This window comes from Giraffa tippelskirchi, chromosome 10 (genome assembly GCF_054371585.1).
Source record: "Giraffa tippelskirchi isolate mGirTip1 chromosome 10, T2T-mGirTip1v1.2.pri, whole genome shotgun sequence".
Lineage (NCBI taxonomy): Eukaryota > Metazoa > Chordata > Mammalia > Artiodactyla > Giraffidae > Giraffa > Giraffa tippelskirchi.
Window position 1 is genome coordinate 90242570 of NC_137284.1, and position 19544 is coordinate 90262113.

A 19544-nucleotide genomic window follows, 5' to 3' on the forward strand; every position below is an offset into this window, starting at 1 on the left:
GGTTAGCATGTGTCAGCATGTAATTTTATTTGATTTCCTGCTCCATGGTTTCCCTTGTTGCCATCACTGATAAATAAGTGTATGTTGTATAATTCTTAAAGTGATTTATAAATATGTGCTATTCTAAGGTCAAAAAAAGCCTGGAACTCTTAGGCTAAAACACCTACTAAAGAGTTATGCACAGTATATTCTTTGGGATATATTCTCTAATCCTTTTGAGATCCTTGATTCTAAAGTTTTGTGCTCTACCCATATATGGTAGGGCTTCCCTGGTATCTCAAACGGTAAAGAATCCACCTGCAATGTGGGAGACCTGGGTTAGATCCCTGGGTTGGGAAGATTCCCCTGGCATGGCAACCCACTCCAGTATACTTGCCTGGAGAATCCCCATGGATAGAGGAGCCTGATGGGCTGCAGTCCATGGGGTCACAAAGAGTCGGACATGACTGAGCTACTAAGCACAGCACAGCAGGTATATGGTAAATTGGATAGGTGGTGAATAGTTTAGGTTAGATATTTCTAGAAATAAATTGATTTATCTATTAGGTTTTAAACTGGATTCTCCAACTTAAATTTGAAACCTCCCCATTGTATATCAAGCCATTCTCTAAGACCAGAAGTGCATGTGGTACAAAGTTCTTTTATCTTAAAAGTGCCCCAATTTAAATGGTTAGAGAGTATTAGAAATAAAGTATGTTGTCAGCCAAACAATTGTTTGTTTGACATTGTCTGCATGGTAGGGAGAGTGGTATTAAATATTACTGGGTTCACTTTATGTTAGTCAAACTGTAAATGTAAAGCATGATAAAAGTAAGTTCATTTGGGATCAAAATAAACTACCAAGTCAGAAGAGAGTTCTCAGCTTGTTTGTATGCTGGAAACATATTTAATGGTATTGTGATTTCTATTGGAAAACTAGTTCATTGGTTGGAAAAGAGGTTGAAATGAGACTAAGCCCACAGGATGCTACTTTTAAGAGCTAGAGACAATATTTTCTCTCTAAACAAGAAAAAAAGTCTCGTCTTTTGATATGACTCATAGGAATAACTATTTTTTAGAACACACAAGTTTTGGTTTTCTTCCATTTTATAGCATTTGGAGGAATGTTGATTTGTCAGTCATGTAGATGTGCTTCAGGATGACAAGGAAGAAATTTGGTTAACATTGAAGAATGCTGTAGGTTTATGGCTGGCTGCTTAAAAATACTTTGACAGAGAGTTAATGTAGAAACTGCCTTCAGATTATTTGGTATTATTTGGTATTTTTGTTTCTCCATTTTGTTAAAGTTTAAAATCCTGGGAGTGTAATAGATAGACATCAGCTTTATTTGTTAAGGTTTACCAAAAAAGGAAGATCAGGTTTTGTTTCTATTCATCTGCAAACCTTACCTGTTAAGGACAGATTGTAAATGTTAGATTTTTCAGGCTACATATGGTTTCTGTTGTGTATTCTCTTTTGTTTTTTTTATAACCCTTTAAAAATGTAGAAGTCATTCTTAGCTCTTAGGCTATAAAAACAGGCCTCAGGCCAGATTTGGCCTGTGGGCCATAATTTGCTAACCCCCTAGACTAGAGATCAAAGTGCAGACCCCAATCTTAGAGCATGTGAATTCTGTGTGTGATGCCTAGGTTTGTTTCTTTTTAAATTGTTTTTGTTTTCATGTTTGTTTTGGTCATTCAAGAAAGACTGAACTGTAGCCAAATCTTACCCTGAGGAAACTCTTCCCAGTAATGAAGAAAAAAAGATTTGTGCACATAGAAGTATAATAATGTAAAATTTAAGAAACAGTACAGACATAGAAAATTTAAGATAGCAAGTAAAAACACAAAAATATGTTCAATATTGCTAGTCAGTCGTGAGATATGAATTAAAACCAGAATGAGATGCTACTACATACCTATTAGCATGACCAAAATAAGAAATATTGATAATATCAAATACTGGCAAGGATGTGGAGAGATTGGGTCCCTCCTGCATTGCTGTTGGGTATGTAAAATAATATAGCCACTCCTGAATTCAGTCTGGCATTTTGTTAAGAAAAAAAAAACTAAGTGTGAAACTACCATATGATCCATATGACATTCCTGGGCATTTACCTTGGAGAAATGAAGCTTAGTGTTTCACATAAAAACCTGTACACAAGTATTCATAGCTTTATTTGCAATAGCCCAAAACTGGAAATGACTAAAATATACTTCTACCAGTAAATTGTCACACTGTGTGATACGTCCATACAATGGAGTACTGTTCAATAATGAAAAAGAATGATCTATTAATACAACTTTGCTAGAACCTAAAGGCATTATCCTGAGTGAAAATAGCCAGACTAAAATTGAATTTCTAGAAATGAAAGCTGCATTATCTGAGATGAGAAGTACAGTTGGTGGAATTAGACACAGAATAATATTTCTTGGGCAAAACTGATTACTTGTATACTTGCTCAGAGCCTAGCCTACTGTTGACTTTGTCATTATCCATGATAATTGAAAGAAAATACAATAATGGGCAGCATTAAAACCAGCTCAAAAATACTTTCTTGTAGAAATTTGTCAAGATGTCCTGGGTTGCACTTTTGTCAAGGGAAGACTGTATATAAATAGTTTGAGAATGTTGACAACATTGAAATATTTGGTTATGTGCTTGTGTTTGGTATTAGAGCTTTTGTTTGTGAAATATATAAAATAATAAGATTTCAAAGTAATTATTTTCATGCTTTTTCTTAAGTGTATAATTTATTTTCCTAGCCAGCTGGCAAGCTTTTGAGTATATTAGCATGTCTCTTTACATTGTTTAAACCTCCCTAAGATACTTAGCATGGTGCTTCCCACTTTGGGTGGTCATTAGTGTTTATAATGTAAAAGAGGGAATCCTCCAGCTGTGATGCACTGAAATTTGATTGGTTCCTAATAAGATAGCACCAGAATTATCCCTCTGAACCCAATGTAAGTAAACAAAGTCAGTTACAGGGTTTGGAGTGGGGAGTGGTGGGATGGGTGGCAGGAAGAAGCTCACCTTAGCCAAGATGCTTAAGCCTGTTTTTAGTTGGGGGCTAATTACTTTACAATATTGTAATAGTTTTTGCCATACATTGACATGAATCAGCCATGGGTTTACATGTGTTCCCCTTCCTGGACCCCCCACCCACCTCCCTCCCCATCCCATCCCTCTGGGTCATCCCATTGCCCCGGCCCTGAGCCCTTGTCTCATGCATCGAACATGGAATGGTGTTCTGTTTCACATATGATAATATACATGTTTCAATGCTATTCTCCCAGAACGTCCCACCCTCACCTTCTCCCTCAGAGTCCATAAAATTGTTCCATGCATCTGTGTCTCTTATTCTGTCTCGCATATAGGGTTATCGTTACCATCTTTCAAATTCCATATATATGCATTAGTATACTGTATTGTTGTTTTTCTTTCTGGCTTACTTCACTCTGTATAATGGGCTCCAGTTTCATCCATCTCAGTAGAACCGATTCAAATGTATTTTTTTTTAATGGCTGAGTAATATTCCATTGTGTATATGTACCACAGCTTCCTTAAGCCTGTTTTTAAACAAGAGACTGAAATTTTGCCACTTACTCCTTACAGCCCTATCTTTGCCCGTGGCTAGTGCTGATTAGATCAGGTTCATTTTGGGTTAAATAATGTGTAACACCTCTCAGTTAGGTATTTGGAAATCAATCAATCATATAAATGTCCAACTTGGATGTTGATCTACTTGGGTAAATTTGAACATGGCAGATTTTGAGAGCAAATGCATAAGTTTAAAAACATTCTGAGAATAAACTTTTCTCCCAGTTAATGAAAGCCAGGCCACATGGGAATAGAGTAGTCATTTCCCATTTCTTGGTCAAAAATATCGCCTAATTTTCATTGGCAAAGGGAATTAAAAAAGGAACAAGGGTTCTGCAACCCCAAGTTCTAATCCATGTTACAAGATTTTTGTAGGAAGGGATTTATAAACTTTACAAATTAGAATTGGAGTCTCCACAGATTCAACCCAAAGTTCAGAGCTTTTAGTAAATTACTTATTGGCAAGATAAAGCTCTTTTTCAGCAAGCTAAATGGAACTTTATAAACTGTCTTGCTTGTGAGTATTTTTTATAAGCTAAAATCACTTGTGTGTTCAGTTTGTTAGTAGTAATAGCACTGTGCATGGTCTCTATGGTTGCAGAAGGAAATAGGTAGATTTGGCTTCTCTTTCCATAAGCAAGCAACTCATGATTGGGGAGGTAAAAGGTCTTACTTTTTTAAAAAGATTTTACCTCTCCAATCATGAGTTGCTTGCTTATGGAAAGGAGGAGAAGGGGATGACAGACAATGAGATGGTTGGATGGCATCACTGACTCAATGGACATAAGTTTGAGTAAACTCTGGGAGATGGTGAAGAACAGGGAACACGGGCATGCTGCAGGCCATGGGGTCACAAAGAGTCAGACATGACTGAGCAACTGAACAAAAGATTTTAGGTATTTGGGAAACCCTTACTATTTTTGACACTTTACTGTTGTTGCTAAAAGGTGTAAAAAAAATAATAGTTATCATTATTCCTGGTTGTTTTAACAACTGGTATTCAGAATTACCAAAAAATTGATGTTTTTGTACTGTGGTATTGGAGAAAACTCTTGAAAGTCCCTTGGACTGCAAGGAGATCAAATCAGTCAATCCTAAAGGAAATCAGCCCTGAATATTCATTGGAAGGACTGATGTTGAAGCTGAAGCTCCAGTACTTTGGCTACCTGATGTGAAGAACTGACTCACTGGAAAATACCCTGATGCTGGGCAAGATTGAAGGCAGAAGGAGAAGGGGACAACAGAGACTGAGATAGTTGGACTCTGGACATGAGTTTGAGCAAGCTGACTCAAGGACATGAGTCAAGGACACTGACTCAAGGACATGAGTTTGAGCAAGCTCCAGGAGATGGTTATGGATAGGGAAGCCTGGCGTGCTGCAGTCCATGGGGTTACAAAGAGTCGAACATGACTGAGCAACTGAACTGAACTGATTCAGAATTACCAGTTCTTTCCTTTGTGTTTGTTTTAATTACTAGAAAAAGAAATTCTATACTATAGAAAAACTGTTGGTTATAGATACCTTGAAATCATGATCTATTAAATACAGTATAGGCACAAAAAGATGAAGAGATTAAAATTGACAAAATTGTGAATCCCTTAATAATGAAGATTAGAGGAAAAAGAGAAGCCTCTAACACAAAGATTCACCGGTTGAATGAGAAAGATTTTAAGCAGTTTCATGAGAAATTTGGATGTGATGATACTGGAAATACAGCAAAAGAAGTGGAAGGAAAAATCTCCAGAGGAAGTCATTGACTACTCAACTGTCTTTTGCAAAAGATGCAATAAAGAAATAGACAAGATTATGGCTCAGATCAAAGGGGAGAGGCAAGAATTCAGAGAGTTTGTATCAAAGATACAAAGTCTTGACACAAAGACTGAATGGTACAAAGTACCTTTTCAGCAGGTGGGAACATCATATATACTAAGGAAGGAGAAAACTGTAGTAGAGAAGAGTTTATTTCCTGATTTGTGTGCTTGGATTCAACAAAGAAAATGTATTATATGATGAATTGAGACAGTGTATTCACAATATTCCTCAGTTCAGATTTGACTGGTTTCTTAAGTCCAGAATTGCAATGGAGCTCCAGAGGTGTAACACTTTAACTACCTTGATTGAAAGAAAAAAGAGAACTAGAAGACTAGAGATGGCAAAAAAAAAAAAAAACAACAACAAACAAACAGGTGAGCACAATGATTGCCATAGCCTATTAGCTTGAGAGTTTCCAGGCTGTAGGGCAGGGAGAGGAGTAACACAGGCAGAGCCCAACAGATTCACCACATGGAAGAGATAAGGGCTGCTGGAGTTAACAAGAGAAAGTTCCAGAGTGAGCCGAGTTATACAGGGTGCCCATGACTGTTTAGTAAAGTATGGATCAGCATATGTGTAAGGAAACCACCTGAAACATGCTACAATGTGAACAAACCTCAAAATAATTATGGTGAAAGAACCTAGATATTTTTTAAAAGACTACATAGGGTGCATATTGTATGATTCTATTTATTAAAATCTTAGAAAATGCAACTAATTCACAGTGACACAAAGTAGATTAGTAATTCTTGAGAGATTGGAAGAGGTCCAGATAGGACAGGCATGGCAGGGCAGGAGGGAAATATTACAAAGGGACACAAGGAAACTTTTGGGAGTGATGGATATGTTCATTATCTTTTTTTTTTTTATCGAAGGATAATTGCTTTACAGAATTTTGATTTCTGTCAAACCTCTTGAGGATGGTTTTTCAGACTTTTTCATACGTAAAAGCTTATTCCATTACATACTTCAAATACATGTATTATTTAGTCAGTTATACTTAAATAAAGCTCTTTTTAAAACCTGCATACAAAAAATGAATAAATAAAAAACAGAGTAGTTTCCCTTTCCCTGTTGTTTTGAGGAAAAGAAAGGAGAGAACAAGCCCAGGTAACTAACCTCTTTGCAACTCTTCTAATTCAGGCTATCTTTACTAAGATTTTTGCTGTTTGAAATGTTTTTTAGTTTTAGAGATATATTGTTAGGATATATGTAGTCAGTATTGCTCTTGTCAATCAGGATATAACTTTATGCAATTTTGTGTTTCAGGATTCCTGAATCAAACAAGCAAACATGAAAAATGGATTAAGGCTGATGCCCCAAAAGGCACTGTACGTCTTAGAAGCCAAAGCTGGTTTCAGTCCCTGAAGCTGCAGGACTGAATGACTTGAATTATATTTCTAATTTTTAACAATGACTAGTAGATCTATGACTACAAAAAAGCAAATAACAGTGTTCATACAAATGTTGAAAACATCAAACTGGAATGTCTTGGAGAAATCTTTTCAAAATTTGTACTTTGCTGTTACTTTTCTTTCATAACAGATTACCACAAACTTACTGACTTTAAAAAAATACCTGTTTGTCCTGGAATCTCCTGGTTGCTGACACTACCCAACACTAGCCCAAAGACCTCTACAGTCAACCACCTCATTACCTGATTCCATCAACCAGTGGCCAGCAGCCTCTGCACAAGGAAGCACCTGGCAACCAAACAGATCAGGGGCCAACCAAGCCTGCCAGACCACCTACACAGTCAGTCTGCCAAAACAGAAAGACCCATGCCCTCATAGGGGGAACTCCTAGGGCATATAGCTTTTGATGAGAGGAGAGTACACTGCTGGAACACAGAAGATCACTTCTTCATGATTGGAAAACATAACCAACCTGTCAGATACATAAAAAAACAAAAACAGCTAGTTAGGCAAAATGAGGCAACAGAGGACCATGTTCCAAACAAAGGATTGAGATAAAAACCCCAGAAGAAGAACTAAGTGGTGTGGGAGATATGAAATCTAACCAAGAAAGAGTTTAGGGATATCATCATAAAAATGACCAAAGAACTTAGGAAAAGAATGGCTGCACAGACTGATAAGTTAGAAGTTTTTAACAAAGAAAAAATAAAAAGAACAACCAAACATAGATGAAAAATACAATAACTGAAATGAAAAATACACTAAAATCTACCAGTAGTAGACTAAATGATACAAAGGAATGGATCTGAAGCTGGAAAACAGAGTAGTGGAAATCAGTGATGCCAAAGAGAAAAACAGTGAATAGAAATGAGGACAGTTTAAGAGATTTATGAGACAACATCAAGCTCATTTTTATTTGCATTTTAGGATTCCCACAGAATAGAGAGAAAGAGGGAACATAATTGAAGACATAATAGCTGAAAACTTTCCTAACTTGGAAAAAACAAACAAAACCCAAAATTAGTCAAAGGAAAGAAATCATAAAAATCAGAGCAGAAATAAATGAAATAGACTCTTAAAAAATACAGTAGAAAAGATCAGTGAAGCTAAGAGCTTGTTCTTTGAAAAGATAATCTGAATTGATAAACCATTAGCCAGATTCATCAAGAAAAAATACATCCAAGTCAATAAAGTCAGAAATGAAAAAGGAGAAGTTACAACTGATGCTACTGAAATACAAAGGACCATAAGAGACTACTGCAAACAACTATATGTCAAAAAAGGGAACAGCATTGAAGAAATAGGCAAATCTTAAAAATGTATGCTAAAAGGAATCAACAGTAGACTCCCAAGACTGATTCAGGAAGAAGTAGAAAATATGAACAGATCAATTATAAGTAATGGAATTAGTGACAAAAAATTCCCAACAAACAAAAAGTCCATGACCAGATGGCTTCACAGATGAATCCTACCAAACATTTAGAGACTAGTTAGCACTTATGCTTCTTAAACTATTCCAAAAAATTGCAGAGGAAAGAACACTGCTGAACTCATTCTACATGGCCAGAATCACCATAAGATCAAAACTAACAAAGATAATTATGCTAATGCTAAGTCGCTTCAGTCGTGTCCGACTCTGTGCGACCCCATAGACGGCAGCTCACCAGGCTCCGCCGTCCCTAGGATTCTCCAGGCAAGAATACTGGAGTGAGTTGCCATTTCTTTCTCCAGTGCATGAAAGGGAAAAGTGAAAGTGAAGTCGCTCAGTCGTGTCCGACTCTTAGCGACCCCATAGACTGTAGCCTACTAGGCTCCTCTGTCCATGGGATTTTCCAGGCAAGAGTATTGGAGTGAGGTGCCATTGAGGCCATTATAACTGATGGATATTGATGTGAAAATACGCAACAAAATATTGTCAAATCAAATCCAACAATACATCAAAAGGATCATACATGGTGATCAAGTGGGATTTATCTCAGGGATGCAAGAATTTCTCAATATACACAAATCAATTAATGTAATACACCACATTAACAAATTGAATAATAAGAACCACATGATCATCTCCATTGATGGAGGAAAGGTTTTGACAAAGTTCAACATTTCATTTATGTTTAAAAACTCTCCAGAAGATGGGACTAGAGGGAACATACTTCAGCATAATAAAGGCCATATATGACAAATCAGTACAAACATCATACTTAGTGGTTGAAAGCTGAAAGCATTTACTCTAAGATCAGGAACAAGACAAGGATGCCCACTCTTGCCAGTTTTATTCAGCATAGTTTTGGAATTTCTTGCCACAGCAGTCAGACAAAAAAAAAAAAAGGAATAAAAGGAATCCAGATTGGAAAGGAAGAAGTAAAATGGTCACTGTTCACAGATGATGCACGGTACACAGAAAATCCTAAAGATGACACTGACAAAACTACTAGAGCTTATCACTAAATTTGTAAAGTTGCAGGATACAAAATTAATACAGAGAAATCTGTTGTTTATTTGCACACTAACAACTATCAGAGAAATTAAGAAAACAATCCCATTTACCATCTCATCAAATATAATAAAATACTTAAGAATAAACTTACCTAAAGAGGTTAAAGGTTTGTATTTGGAAAACTATAAGACACTGATGAAAGAAATGGAAGGTAATTCAAACAGGTGGAAAGATATGCCATGTTCATTGATAGGAAAAATTAATTTTATAAAATGACCATACTAACCAGGGCAAGCTACAGATTAAATGCAATCGCTATTAAAATACCGAGGGCATTTTTTTCACACAATTAAAATAAATCTTTCTAAAATTTGTACGGAAACACAGAAGACCCTAAATAACTAAATGATCTTCAGAAAGAAGAAGGAAGCTGGAAGAATCACATGCTCTGACTGCACACTGTACTAAAAAGCTACAAAGTAATCAAAACTGCATGGAATTGGCACAAAAACAAGGGTGTAGATCAGTGGAACAGAACAGAGAGCCAAGAAATAAACCCACACACTTATGGTCAATTAATCTGTGACAAAGTAGACAAGAATATATAATGGAAAAAAACAATCTTTTCAATAAGTGGTGTTGGGAAAACTGGTCAGGTACATGTAACAGAATAAAATTAGAATATTCTCTAACACCATATGCAAACACAAATTAAGGATGGATTTAAGAATTAAATGTAATACCAGAAACAAAACTTCAAGAAGAAAGCATAGGTGGAACACTCTTTGACATAAATTGTAGCAATATTTTGGGTAAGCTCTCCTAAAGCAAAGAAGGTGAAAACAAAAATAAACAAATGGGACCTAATTAAATTTAAAAGCTTTTGCACAGCATAGGAAATCATCAACAAAATAAAAAGGCAACCTACTGAATGGGAGAAAATATTTGCAAATGATATAGCCAATAGAGGCTTATATCCAAAATATATGGACAGCTCTTACACCTCAATGTAAAAAAATAAAAACTGATTGAAAAATGGGCAGAAGATCCAAATAGACAATTTTTTTCCCAAACAAGTCATACCAATGGACATCATCACTTGAAAAAATGCTCAACATCATAATAATCAGAGAAATTCAAATTAAAAGCATAATGAGATATCACCTCACATTTGTCAAAATAGCCATCATCATAAAATACCACAAATAAAAAAATATTGGCAAGGATGTGGAGGAAGGGGAACCTTCTTATATTTAGTGGGAATGTAAATTGGTGCAGCCACTATGGAGAACAATATGGAGGTTTTACAAAAAACAAAACCTAGGACTAACATAAGACCCAGCAATTCTACTCCTGGTTATTTATCTGAAAAAACAAAACCCACTAATTTGAAAAGATATTTTCACCCCAATATTAATAGCATTTACAATTGCTAAGGTATGGAAACAACCTAAGTGTCCATTAACAGGTGAATGAATAAAGAAGATGTGGTATATATACATATGATAAGGGACTTAACCTATTGGTCTAGTGGCTAAGACTCCATAGTCCCAATGCAGGGGTACCAGGTTCAGTCCCTAGTCAGGGAGCCAGATCCCATATGCTGCAACTAAGAGTTCGCATGCTGCAATGAAGATTGAAGATCCCAGATGCCACAGATAAGAGCCAGCACAATCAGATAAATAAATATTTAAATGCATTGGAATACTACTCAGCCATGAAAAAGAATGAAAATTTCAGCAAAATGGATGGACCTGGAAGGTACTATGCTAAGTGAAAGTAGTCAGAGAAATATGCATACTATATAATATCACTTATATGTGGAATCTGAAAAATATAGTTACTGAATATAATTTTTTAAAAAGAAACAAACTCACAGATACAGAGAACACGTGAGTGGTTACCAGTAGGGAGAGGAAAGTGGGGAGGAACAGGAAATAGGTAGGGGATTAAGAGGTACAAACTGCTGAATATAAAATAAGCTACAAGGATATATAGTACAACATGGGAAATAGCCAATATTTTGTAATAACTAAAATGGAATATAACGTTTAAAAATTGTCAATCACTATGTTATATACCTTAAACTTACATAATATTGTATATCAACTATACCTCATAAATTTTTTTTTTTTTAAATATGAGTTATTGAGCTAAAAAAAAACCCTGTTCATCAGCTCACTGTTCTGTATATCAGGAGCTCAGTGTGGTTAGATCCTCTGCTCACGGTATTGCAAGGCTGGACTTAAGGTGTTGGCCAGACTGAATTCTCATCTGGATGATCTGAGAAATAGTCTACTTCCAAGCTCATTCATATTACTGGCAAACTCCAATTCATCATGACTGTGTGACTGAGATCGATGTTTCCATTCTGTCAGTTGGCAATCACGCTAAGCTTCTAGAGACCACCTGCATCCCTTCTCATGTGGCCCTCTCCATTTTCAAGCCAGCAATAATGCAATTAGTCCTTCTCATAATTCGAATATCTGAGTTCTTTTTCTGCAACCGGCTTGAGATAACTGCTTTTAAAGAGCTCAGAGGATTAGGTCAGGCCTACTCAGGATAATCTTTGTTTTGTCATCTAATCTAGTATAATCATAAAGTGATATTTCATCATATTCATAGTTTCCACTTAATTTAAAAAGAAGAAATTATACAAAAATAATAGGTAATGGGGGCAGTTATTTTAAAATTCTTTACACCAGGGCTCTTTTATAAAATGTTTTCTACTTAGCACTTATTATGACAACAATATAAATTTAAGCTGTGGCTACATCACAAATACATACACAAATAAAATACATCACAAATATGATGCAATTGCTACTGATTTTTTTTTTTAATGTAATTTAAGGCATAATGCATTCTGGTGGTGGGGCAGCATTCAGCTACTTTATGGACTGTTGTATGAAGATAGAGTTTCAATTTTACAGTGACATACTGAGTTATTTTATGAATTTTCTTTCTTCAAACCTTGTTTACCCCTGGAAGATTTAACAGATACAATACTGAATAGATGTTATCTATTGGATTGTATTTCTTTGCTCTTAAATTCTGATTTTCTAATAAACCTTTCCAAATATGACCTGCAATAGTCTCTTTGTTAATATTTAATTTATTTGGAGTTCTGTTTATAACTTTTTATTTATGAAGCAAAAAGTCAGCTTTGTCAGGTGTCTCAAAGTCTCTTTTTACTTCATACTTCATAAAATTATAATTTGTATGGGTTTGGACAAATCTCACATGTTAGTATGTTTGATGTGGTTGTGGTGTGTGTGTATTAAATTATTAAGTAGAAGGAACTGGGAGGCAATAAAGCAATTTTTATCATCTTTTCCACCTTCTGCAATTATATAAACATTTTCATGACTAAAAATAAAGTTCATGAACTTGGTCAACAATAGCCATAAAGGTGAGCATAAACAGCAGTCAACTATATTTACAATTATTATAGATATGGTACATATTTGGATGACAGATTCAAGTCCAAACTGAAAGGTAAAGTCACATATTTTACTGTCTTGAACACGGACCTATATATTTCAAATGCTTAAGATCTGAAGACCCAAGTATCAATAATATTATGGATACCTTGAGTAATTTGTACCCAGAACTTAACAATTTCACCACTTGTTTACTCCACTTCTTGGTCCCCTTTCATAGCCAACCTTTTCTAACACCTAACCTTTTTCTTTCATTTCTGCTACTATAAAATCTGTCTCCCCATAATGAACAAATGTGTCTCTTGTTTTTGTTTAAAACAGGATCTTACTCAAAGAATTTTGCAGCAAGTTTTGACAGTTAAATACCCTGCTTGGTTTCTAGAGAAACATATGGGTGTGTTTCTCCTTACTGTGGTTTTACCCAGGCAGGCATTATTCCTTTAGAAAGCAGTTGCATCTTGCATATCTTTCCAGTTGTGCACTCGAAATACTTAGGGGTCAAAAGCCAATTTCTATGCAGCTGCCAGAATCTCCAAATTTAATTAAAACTCACCCTCTGGAACAGTCATCTTATATCTCGGGTTAGGTGTTAAAATTTCCTACTCAGCTGATTCCACAGCTATCCACTTCCAGGAACCATTTCACAGCTAAGTGATCCTGCTTATTTCAGAAACTTTCAAAACCAAACCTAAGAAAGGGGAGAATTACTAAAAGCATTTAGCTAATTTTAGTTCAGTTCAGTTCAGGTCAGTTGCTCAGTCGTGTCTGATTCTTTGCAACCCCACGGACTGCACAACGCCAGGCTTCCCTGTCCATCACCAACTCCCAGAGCCTACTCAAACTCATGTCCATCATGTTGGTAATGCCATCCAACCATCTCATCCTCTGTCGTCCCCTTCTCCCACCTTCAATCTTTCCCAGCATCAGGGTCTTTTCCAATGAGTCGGTTCTTCACATCACCTGACCCAAGTATTGGAGTTTCAGCTTCAGCGTCAGTCCTTCCAATGAATATTCAGGACTGATTTCCTTTACGATTGACTGGTTTGATCTCCTTGCTGTCGAAGAGACTCTCAAGAGTCTTCTCCAACACCACAGTTGAAAAGCATCAATTCTTTGGTGCTCAGCTTTCTTTATAGTCCAATTCTCACATCCATACATGACTACTGGAAAAACCGTAGTTTTGACTAGATGGACCCTTGTTGGTAAAGTAGTGTCTCTGCTTTTTAATATGTTCTCTAGTTGGTCATAGCTTTTCTTCCAAGGAGCAGGCATCTTTTAATTTCATGGCTGTAGTGACCATCTGCAATGATTTTGGAGCCCCCAAAAATAAAGTCTCTCACTGTTTCCATTGTTTCCCCATCTATTTGCCATAAAGTGATGATGGGACCAGATGCCATGATCTTAGCTTTCTGAATGTTGAGTTTTAAGCCAACTTGTTCACTCTCCTCCTTCACTTTCATCAAGAGGCTCTTTAGTTCTTCTTCACTTTGCCATAAGGGTGGTGTCATCTGCATATCTGAGGTTATTGATATTTCTCCCGGCAGTCTTGATTCCAGCTCGTGCTTCATCCAGCCTGGTGTTTTGCATGATGTAATCTGCATAGAAGTTCAATAAGCAGGGTGACAGTATACAGCCTTAATGTACTCCTTTCCCAATTTGGAACCAGTCTGTTGTTCCATGTCCAGTTCTAACTGTTGCATCTTGACCTGCATACAGATTTCTCAGGAGGTAGGTCAGGTGGTCCGGTATTCCCATCTCTTTCAGAATTTTCCAGTTTGTTGTGATCTACACAGTCAAAGGCTCTGGCATAGTCTATAAAGCAAAAGTATATGTTTTTCTGGAACTCTCTTGCTTTCTCGATGATCCAATGGATGTTGGCAATTTGATCTCTGGTTCCTCTGCCTTTTCTAAATCCAGCTTGAACATCTGGAAGTTCACAGTTCACGTGCTGTTGAAGTCTGGCTTGGAGAATTTTGATCATTACTTTGCTAGCTTGTGAGATGAGTGCAATTGTGTGGTAGTTTGAACATTTTTTGGCATTGCCTTTACTTGGAATTGGAATGAAAACTGACCTTTTCCAGTCCTGTGGCCACTGCTGAGTTTTCCAGATTTGGTGGCATATTGAGTGCAGCATGTTTATGGCATCATCTTTTAGGATTTGAAATAGCTCAACTGGAATTCCATCACCTCCACTAGCTTTGTTTGTAGTGATGCTTCCTAAGACCCACTTGACTTCACTTTCCAGGATGTCTGGCTATAGGTGAGTGTTCACACCATCGTGGTTATCTGGGTCATGAAGATCTTTTTTGTGTAGTTCTGTGTATTCTTGCCACCTCTTAATATTTTCTGCTTCTGTTAGGTCCATACCATTTCTGTCCTTTATTGAGCCCATCTTTGCATGAAATGTTCCCTTAGGATCTCTAATTTTCTTGAAGAGATCTCTGGTCTTTCCTATTCTGTTGTTTTCCTCTATTTCTTTGCATTGATCCCAGAGGAAGGCTTTCTTATGTCTCCTTGCTATTCTTTGGATCTCTGCATTCAAATGGGTATATCTTTTCTTTTCTCCTTTGTCTATTGATTCTCTTCTTTTCTCAGCTATTTTTAAGGCCTCCTCAGACAACCGTTTTGCCTTTCTTTTTCTTGGGGATGGTCTTGATCACTGCCTCCTGTACAATGTCATGAAACCTTCATCCATAGTACTTCAGGCACTCTATCAGATCTAATCCCTTGAATCTATTTGTCACTTCCACTGTATAATCGTAAGGGATTTGATTTAGGTCATACCTGAATGACCTAGTGGCTTTTCCCTGCTTTCTTCAGTTTCAGTGTGAATTTGGCAATAAGGAGTTCATGATCTGAGCCACAGTCAGCTTCCGGTCTTGTTTTTGCTGACTGTATAGAGCTTCTCCATCTTCGGCTGCAAAGAATATAATCAATCTGATTTCGGTGTTGACCATTCTGGTGATGTCCATGTGTAGAGTCATCTCTTGTGTTGGAAGAGGGTGTTTGCTATGACAAGTGCATTCTCTTGGCAAAACTCTATTAGCCTTTGACCTGCTTCGTTTTGTACCCCAAGGCCAAATTTGCCTGTTAATCCAGGTAGCTCTTGACTTCCTACTTTTGCATTCCAGTCTCCTATACTGAAGAGGACATCTCTTTTGGGTGTCAGTTCTAGAAGGTCTTGTAGGTCTTCATAGAACTGTTCAACTTCAGCTTCTTCAGCATTACTTGTTGGGGCATAGACTTGGATTACTGTGATATTGAATGGTTTGCCTTGGAAACAAACAGATCATTCTGTCATTTTTGAGATTGCATCCAACTTCTGCATTTTGGAGTCTTTTGTTGACTATGATGGCTACTCCATTTCTTCTTGCCCACAGTAGTAGATGTAATGGTTATCTGAGTTAAATTCACCCATTCCAGTCCATTTTAGTTCACCGATTCCTAAAATGTTGATGTTCACTCTTGCCGTCTCCTGTTTGACCACTTCCAATTTGCCTTGATTCATGGACCTAACATTCCAGGTTCCTACACAATATTGCTCTTTACAGCATCAGACTTTACTTCTGTCACCCGTGACATCCACAACTCGGTGTTGTTTTTGCTATGTCTCCGTCTCTTCATTCTTTCTGGAGTTATTTCTCCACTGTTCTCCAGTAGCATGTTGGGCACCTACTGACCTGGGGAGTTCATCTTTCAGTGTCATACCTTTTTGCCTTTTCATACTGTTCATGGGGTTCTCAAGGCAATACTGAAATGGTTTGCTATTCTCTTGCAGTTGACCACGTACTAAAAAAGGGGAGAATTACTAAAAGCATATAGCTAAGTTTAGGGAACCATATTAAAAATACCTTATTAAAAAGTAAGACTTTAAAAAATTTTTCAAAATAAGTTTCATATCTTTTACCTAAAGTTTTATCTTTACTTCGTATTTGTGGGGTACAAAAGACAGTAACCCAATTTAAGAGATGAGTAATGGAGGAAATAGAAAGGGTAAAAGACTGATCTAATATTATAAACATTGTGGCAGAACAAAATTTTTTCTTGGACTCTATAAGCCTTAGTGTTACATAGTATGAAATAAATAATCATACACTGGCATGTGATCATTTGAATTCTGTTAAAACCTAAAGAGAGTTATTATCTTTTACCCTAATGATATAATTCCATAGATTTATAAAAAAAAAAAAAAAATCAAAAAAAAAAAGATTAAAAAAAAAAAAAAGAAAGCTTATTAAAAACTATGTGTAGGTATACAATCAGTAACCCATATGTCCTAGCATAAAGTTGGAAGCTTTTTTTGGTATAGGATAGTTTAAAAATTTCTCCATAGTGAAAATTTGATTAAAAGAAAATCTTTTTGTTTTTTAAGTTACCTCCATACATTCCCCATAGTGGCTGTACCAGCTTACATTTCCACCAACTGTATGGGAGGGCTCCCTTTTCTCCATTCCCTCCCCAGTATTTATTATTTGTAGCCAGTGAAGTGGTACTTCATTATAATTCTGATTTGCATTTTTCTAATATTTACTGACATTGAACATTTTTTCATGTGCCTGTTGGCCATCTGTATGTCTTTTTTGGAGAAATTTCTATTTAGATCTATCCAGTTTTTTGGTCATTTGGTGTTTTTTTGATATTGTGCTATATGAGCTGTTTATATAGTTTGTAAACCCCTTGTTGGTCACGTCATTTGAAAATTTTTCTTTCATTCTGTTGTCTTTTCGTTTGTTTAAAGCTTCCTTTACTGTGCAAAAGCTTTTAATTAGGTCCCATTTGTTTATTTTTTATTTTATTCCCATTATTCTAGGAGATGGATACAAAAAGATACTTCTGTGGTTTTTGTCACAGTGTTCTACCTATGTTTTCCTCTAGGAGTTTTATAGTACTTAGTCTTACATTTAGGTCTTTAACCTACTTTGAGTTTATTTTTGTATATGGTGGTAGAGAACATTATAATTTCATTATTTTACATATAGATCTCCAGTTTTCCCAGTATCACTTATTGAAGAGACCATCTTTTCTCCATTGAATCTTCTTGTCATAGATTAATTGACCATAGATGTCCAGGTTTATTTCTGGGGTTTCTATTGTTCCATTGATTTCTAGTTCTTTTTTTTTGTGCCAGTACCATACTGTCTTGATTACTGTACCTTTGTAGTATAGTCTGAAGTCAGGGAGCCTGAATAAAAACAACTTTTTGTTTAGTTCTATGGAAAATGCCATTGGTAAATTGGTGAGAATTGCATTGAATCTGTAGATTGCCTGGAGTAGTATAGTCATTTTAACAATATTGATTCTTCCAATCCAAGAACATATCACATCTTTCCATCTGTTTGTATCATCTTCAATTTCTTTCATATGACCTAGCACTCCCACTCAGTGCTCTAATTTGAAAAGATACTTGCGCCCCAGTGTTCATTGCAGCACTATTTACAGTAGTCAGGACACATGAAAGCAATTTAAGTGTCCATCGACAGATGAATGGATAAAGAAATGTGAAATATATAGAGATACGTATACATACATACATACACCAGAATATTACTCAGTCATAAAAAGAATGAAATAATTTGCAGCAACAAGGATGGACCTAGAAATTATTACACTAAGTGGAGTAAGCTAAAGACAAATATCATATTATACCACTTACATATGGAATCTAAGAAAAAGATACAAATGAACCTATTTACAAAATAAAAATAACCCCACAGACAGAAAGCAAATTTATGGTTACCAAAGGGAGAGGGTAGTGGGAGGAAGGATAAATTAGAAGTTTGGGATTACTACTCACTACTATATATAAAATAGATAACAAACAAGGATCTTCTGAAAAACACCGCAACTATACTCAAGATTTTGTAATAATTTATAAGAGAAAATAATACAAAAAGAATATGTATGTATGTGCGTGCATGTATATAACCGAATCACTGTGTTATACACCTGAACTAACACAGCATTGTAAATCAGCTATACTTCAATAAAAAAAGATCTTTCTGAGACATTGCAGGGACAGTGCAAATTTGATTAAAAGGGACTGTTTCTTTTTAATTTGCCTCTGATAAGTCAAATGTTGAAATGAGTCCTGGGTTAATTGGCATTTAGGTGTCTCTTGTTAAGTGTCTAGAAATTACTATAAAGCTTTGTTTCTTTTAAAAATGTATATCTATATCATTTATAATAAAGCCTTTATAATAGATCCTTAATGTCATTGCTCTCATTCAAAACTCTTACTGTTTTATATAGCCTTCTGCTTTCTTTTCTAAGGAGAAGCTTCTAAATTTCTTGTCAAAAACATCACATCTGTCAGGATTGCTTTGTATACAACTGTAACCATAAATTTGATAATCTCATCAAAACAGTTGGTTTGATTAAGGTAAATTTAAGTAGAAAAGTTACATAGTAGCATTACTTGATTTGGCTTTTTTTAATCGTGATTGTTAGAAGAATTCGTAGATGTATTTACAAATACATGGCTGGAATAAAAATCTGGAAATGATTTCCGGCTTGTTTACACTGTTCAGATCCAGCTAGTAAAAAATACTTGCATCAAATGAAGTTGCCAGATTCTAGATTTTTTTGTTCTTGCTCGAGGTTGAAGGTCATACTGCTTCCTCTTCACTACTGTATGTTGACTCTTTTGCGGTCGATTCTGAATCTTTAAGTGATGTATTTTGTTGCTCTGTAAGAGACTTGCCTTCAGAATCATAGCCAAACCAAACTGGAGGGTCAGAATCGCTATATTCCTGGTGCTGAACTATAGATGACATTCTCATAGCTGCCTCCCTGTAATAACAGTGATGCGCATTAGCTAGTTGAAAAAGTAATTGCTAGTGCAGAATTTTCAAATTTGA

General features: G+C 36.0%; 2 protein-coding genes across 31 annotated transcripts in view; one reads left to right on the plus strand and one right to left on the minus strand.

Annotated features, from left to right (window-relative positions):
- Positions 1–19544, plus strand: part of FAM185A (family with sequence similarity 185 member A) — a 142130-nt gene that overhangs the window by 58689 nt on the left and 63897 nt on the right. For 4 of the 10 annotated variants that reach the window (XM_081535809.1, XM_081535813.1, XM_081535810.1 and 1 more), the window contains one exon: positions 6662–7519. The exons of the other annotated variants lie outside the window; for them this stretch is intronic. In XM_081535809.1, the coding sequence (XP_081391935.1) occupies positions 6662–6774 (113 nt within the window). In that variant the 3' untranslated portion in view covers positions 6775–7519. Of the gene's footprint in view, positions 1–6661; positions 7520–19544 lie in introns of those variants that run through there. 10 annotated transcript variants of the gene reach the window in all.
- FBXL13 (F-box and leucine rich repeat protein 13) overlaps positions 19103–19544 on the minus strand; it is a 215269-nt gene continuing 214827 nt past the window's right edge. For all 21 annotated transcript variants that reach the window (XR_014067184.1, XR_014067183.1, XR_014067182.1 and 18 more), the window contains one exon: positions 19103–19476. Coding sequence is in view for 12 of the 21 variants with exons in the window: in XM_081535697.1 (XP_081391823.1) it covers positions 19293–19476 (184 nt within the window). In the remaining 9 variants the exon portion in view is untranslated. The remainder of the gene's footprint in view (positions 19477–19544) is intronic.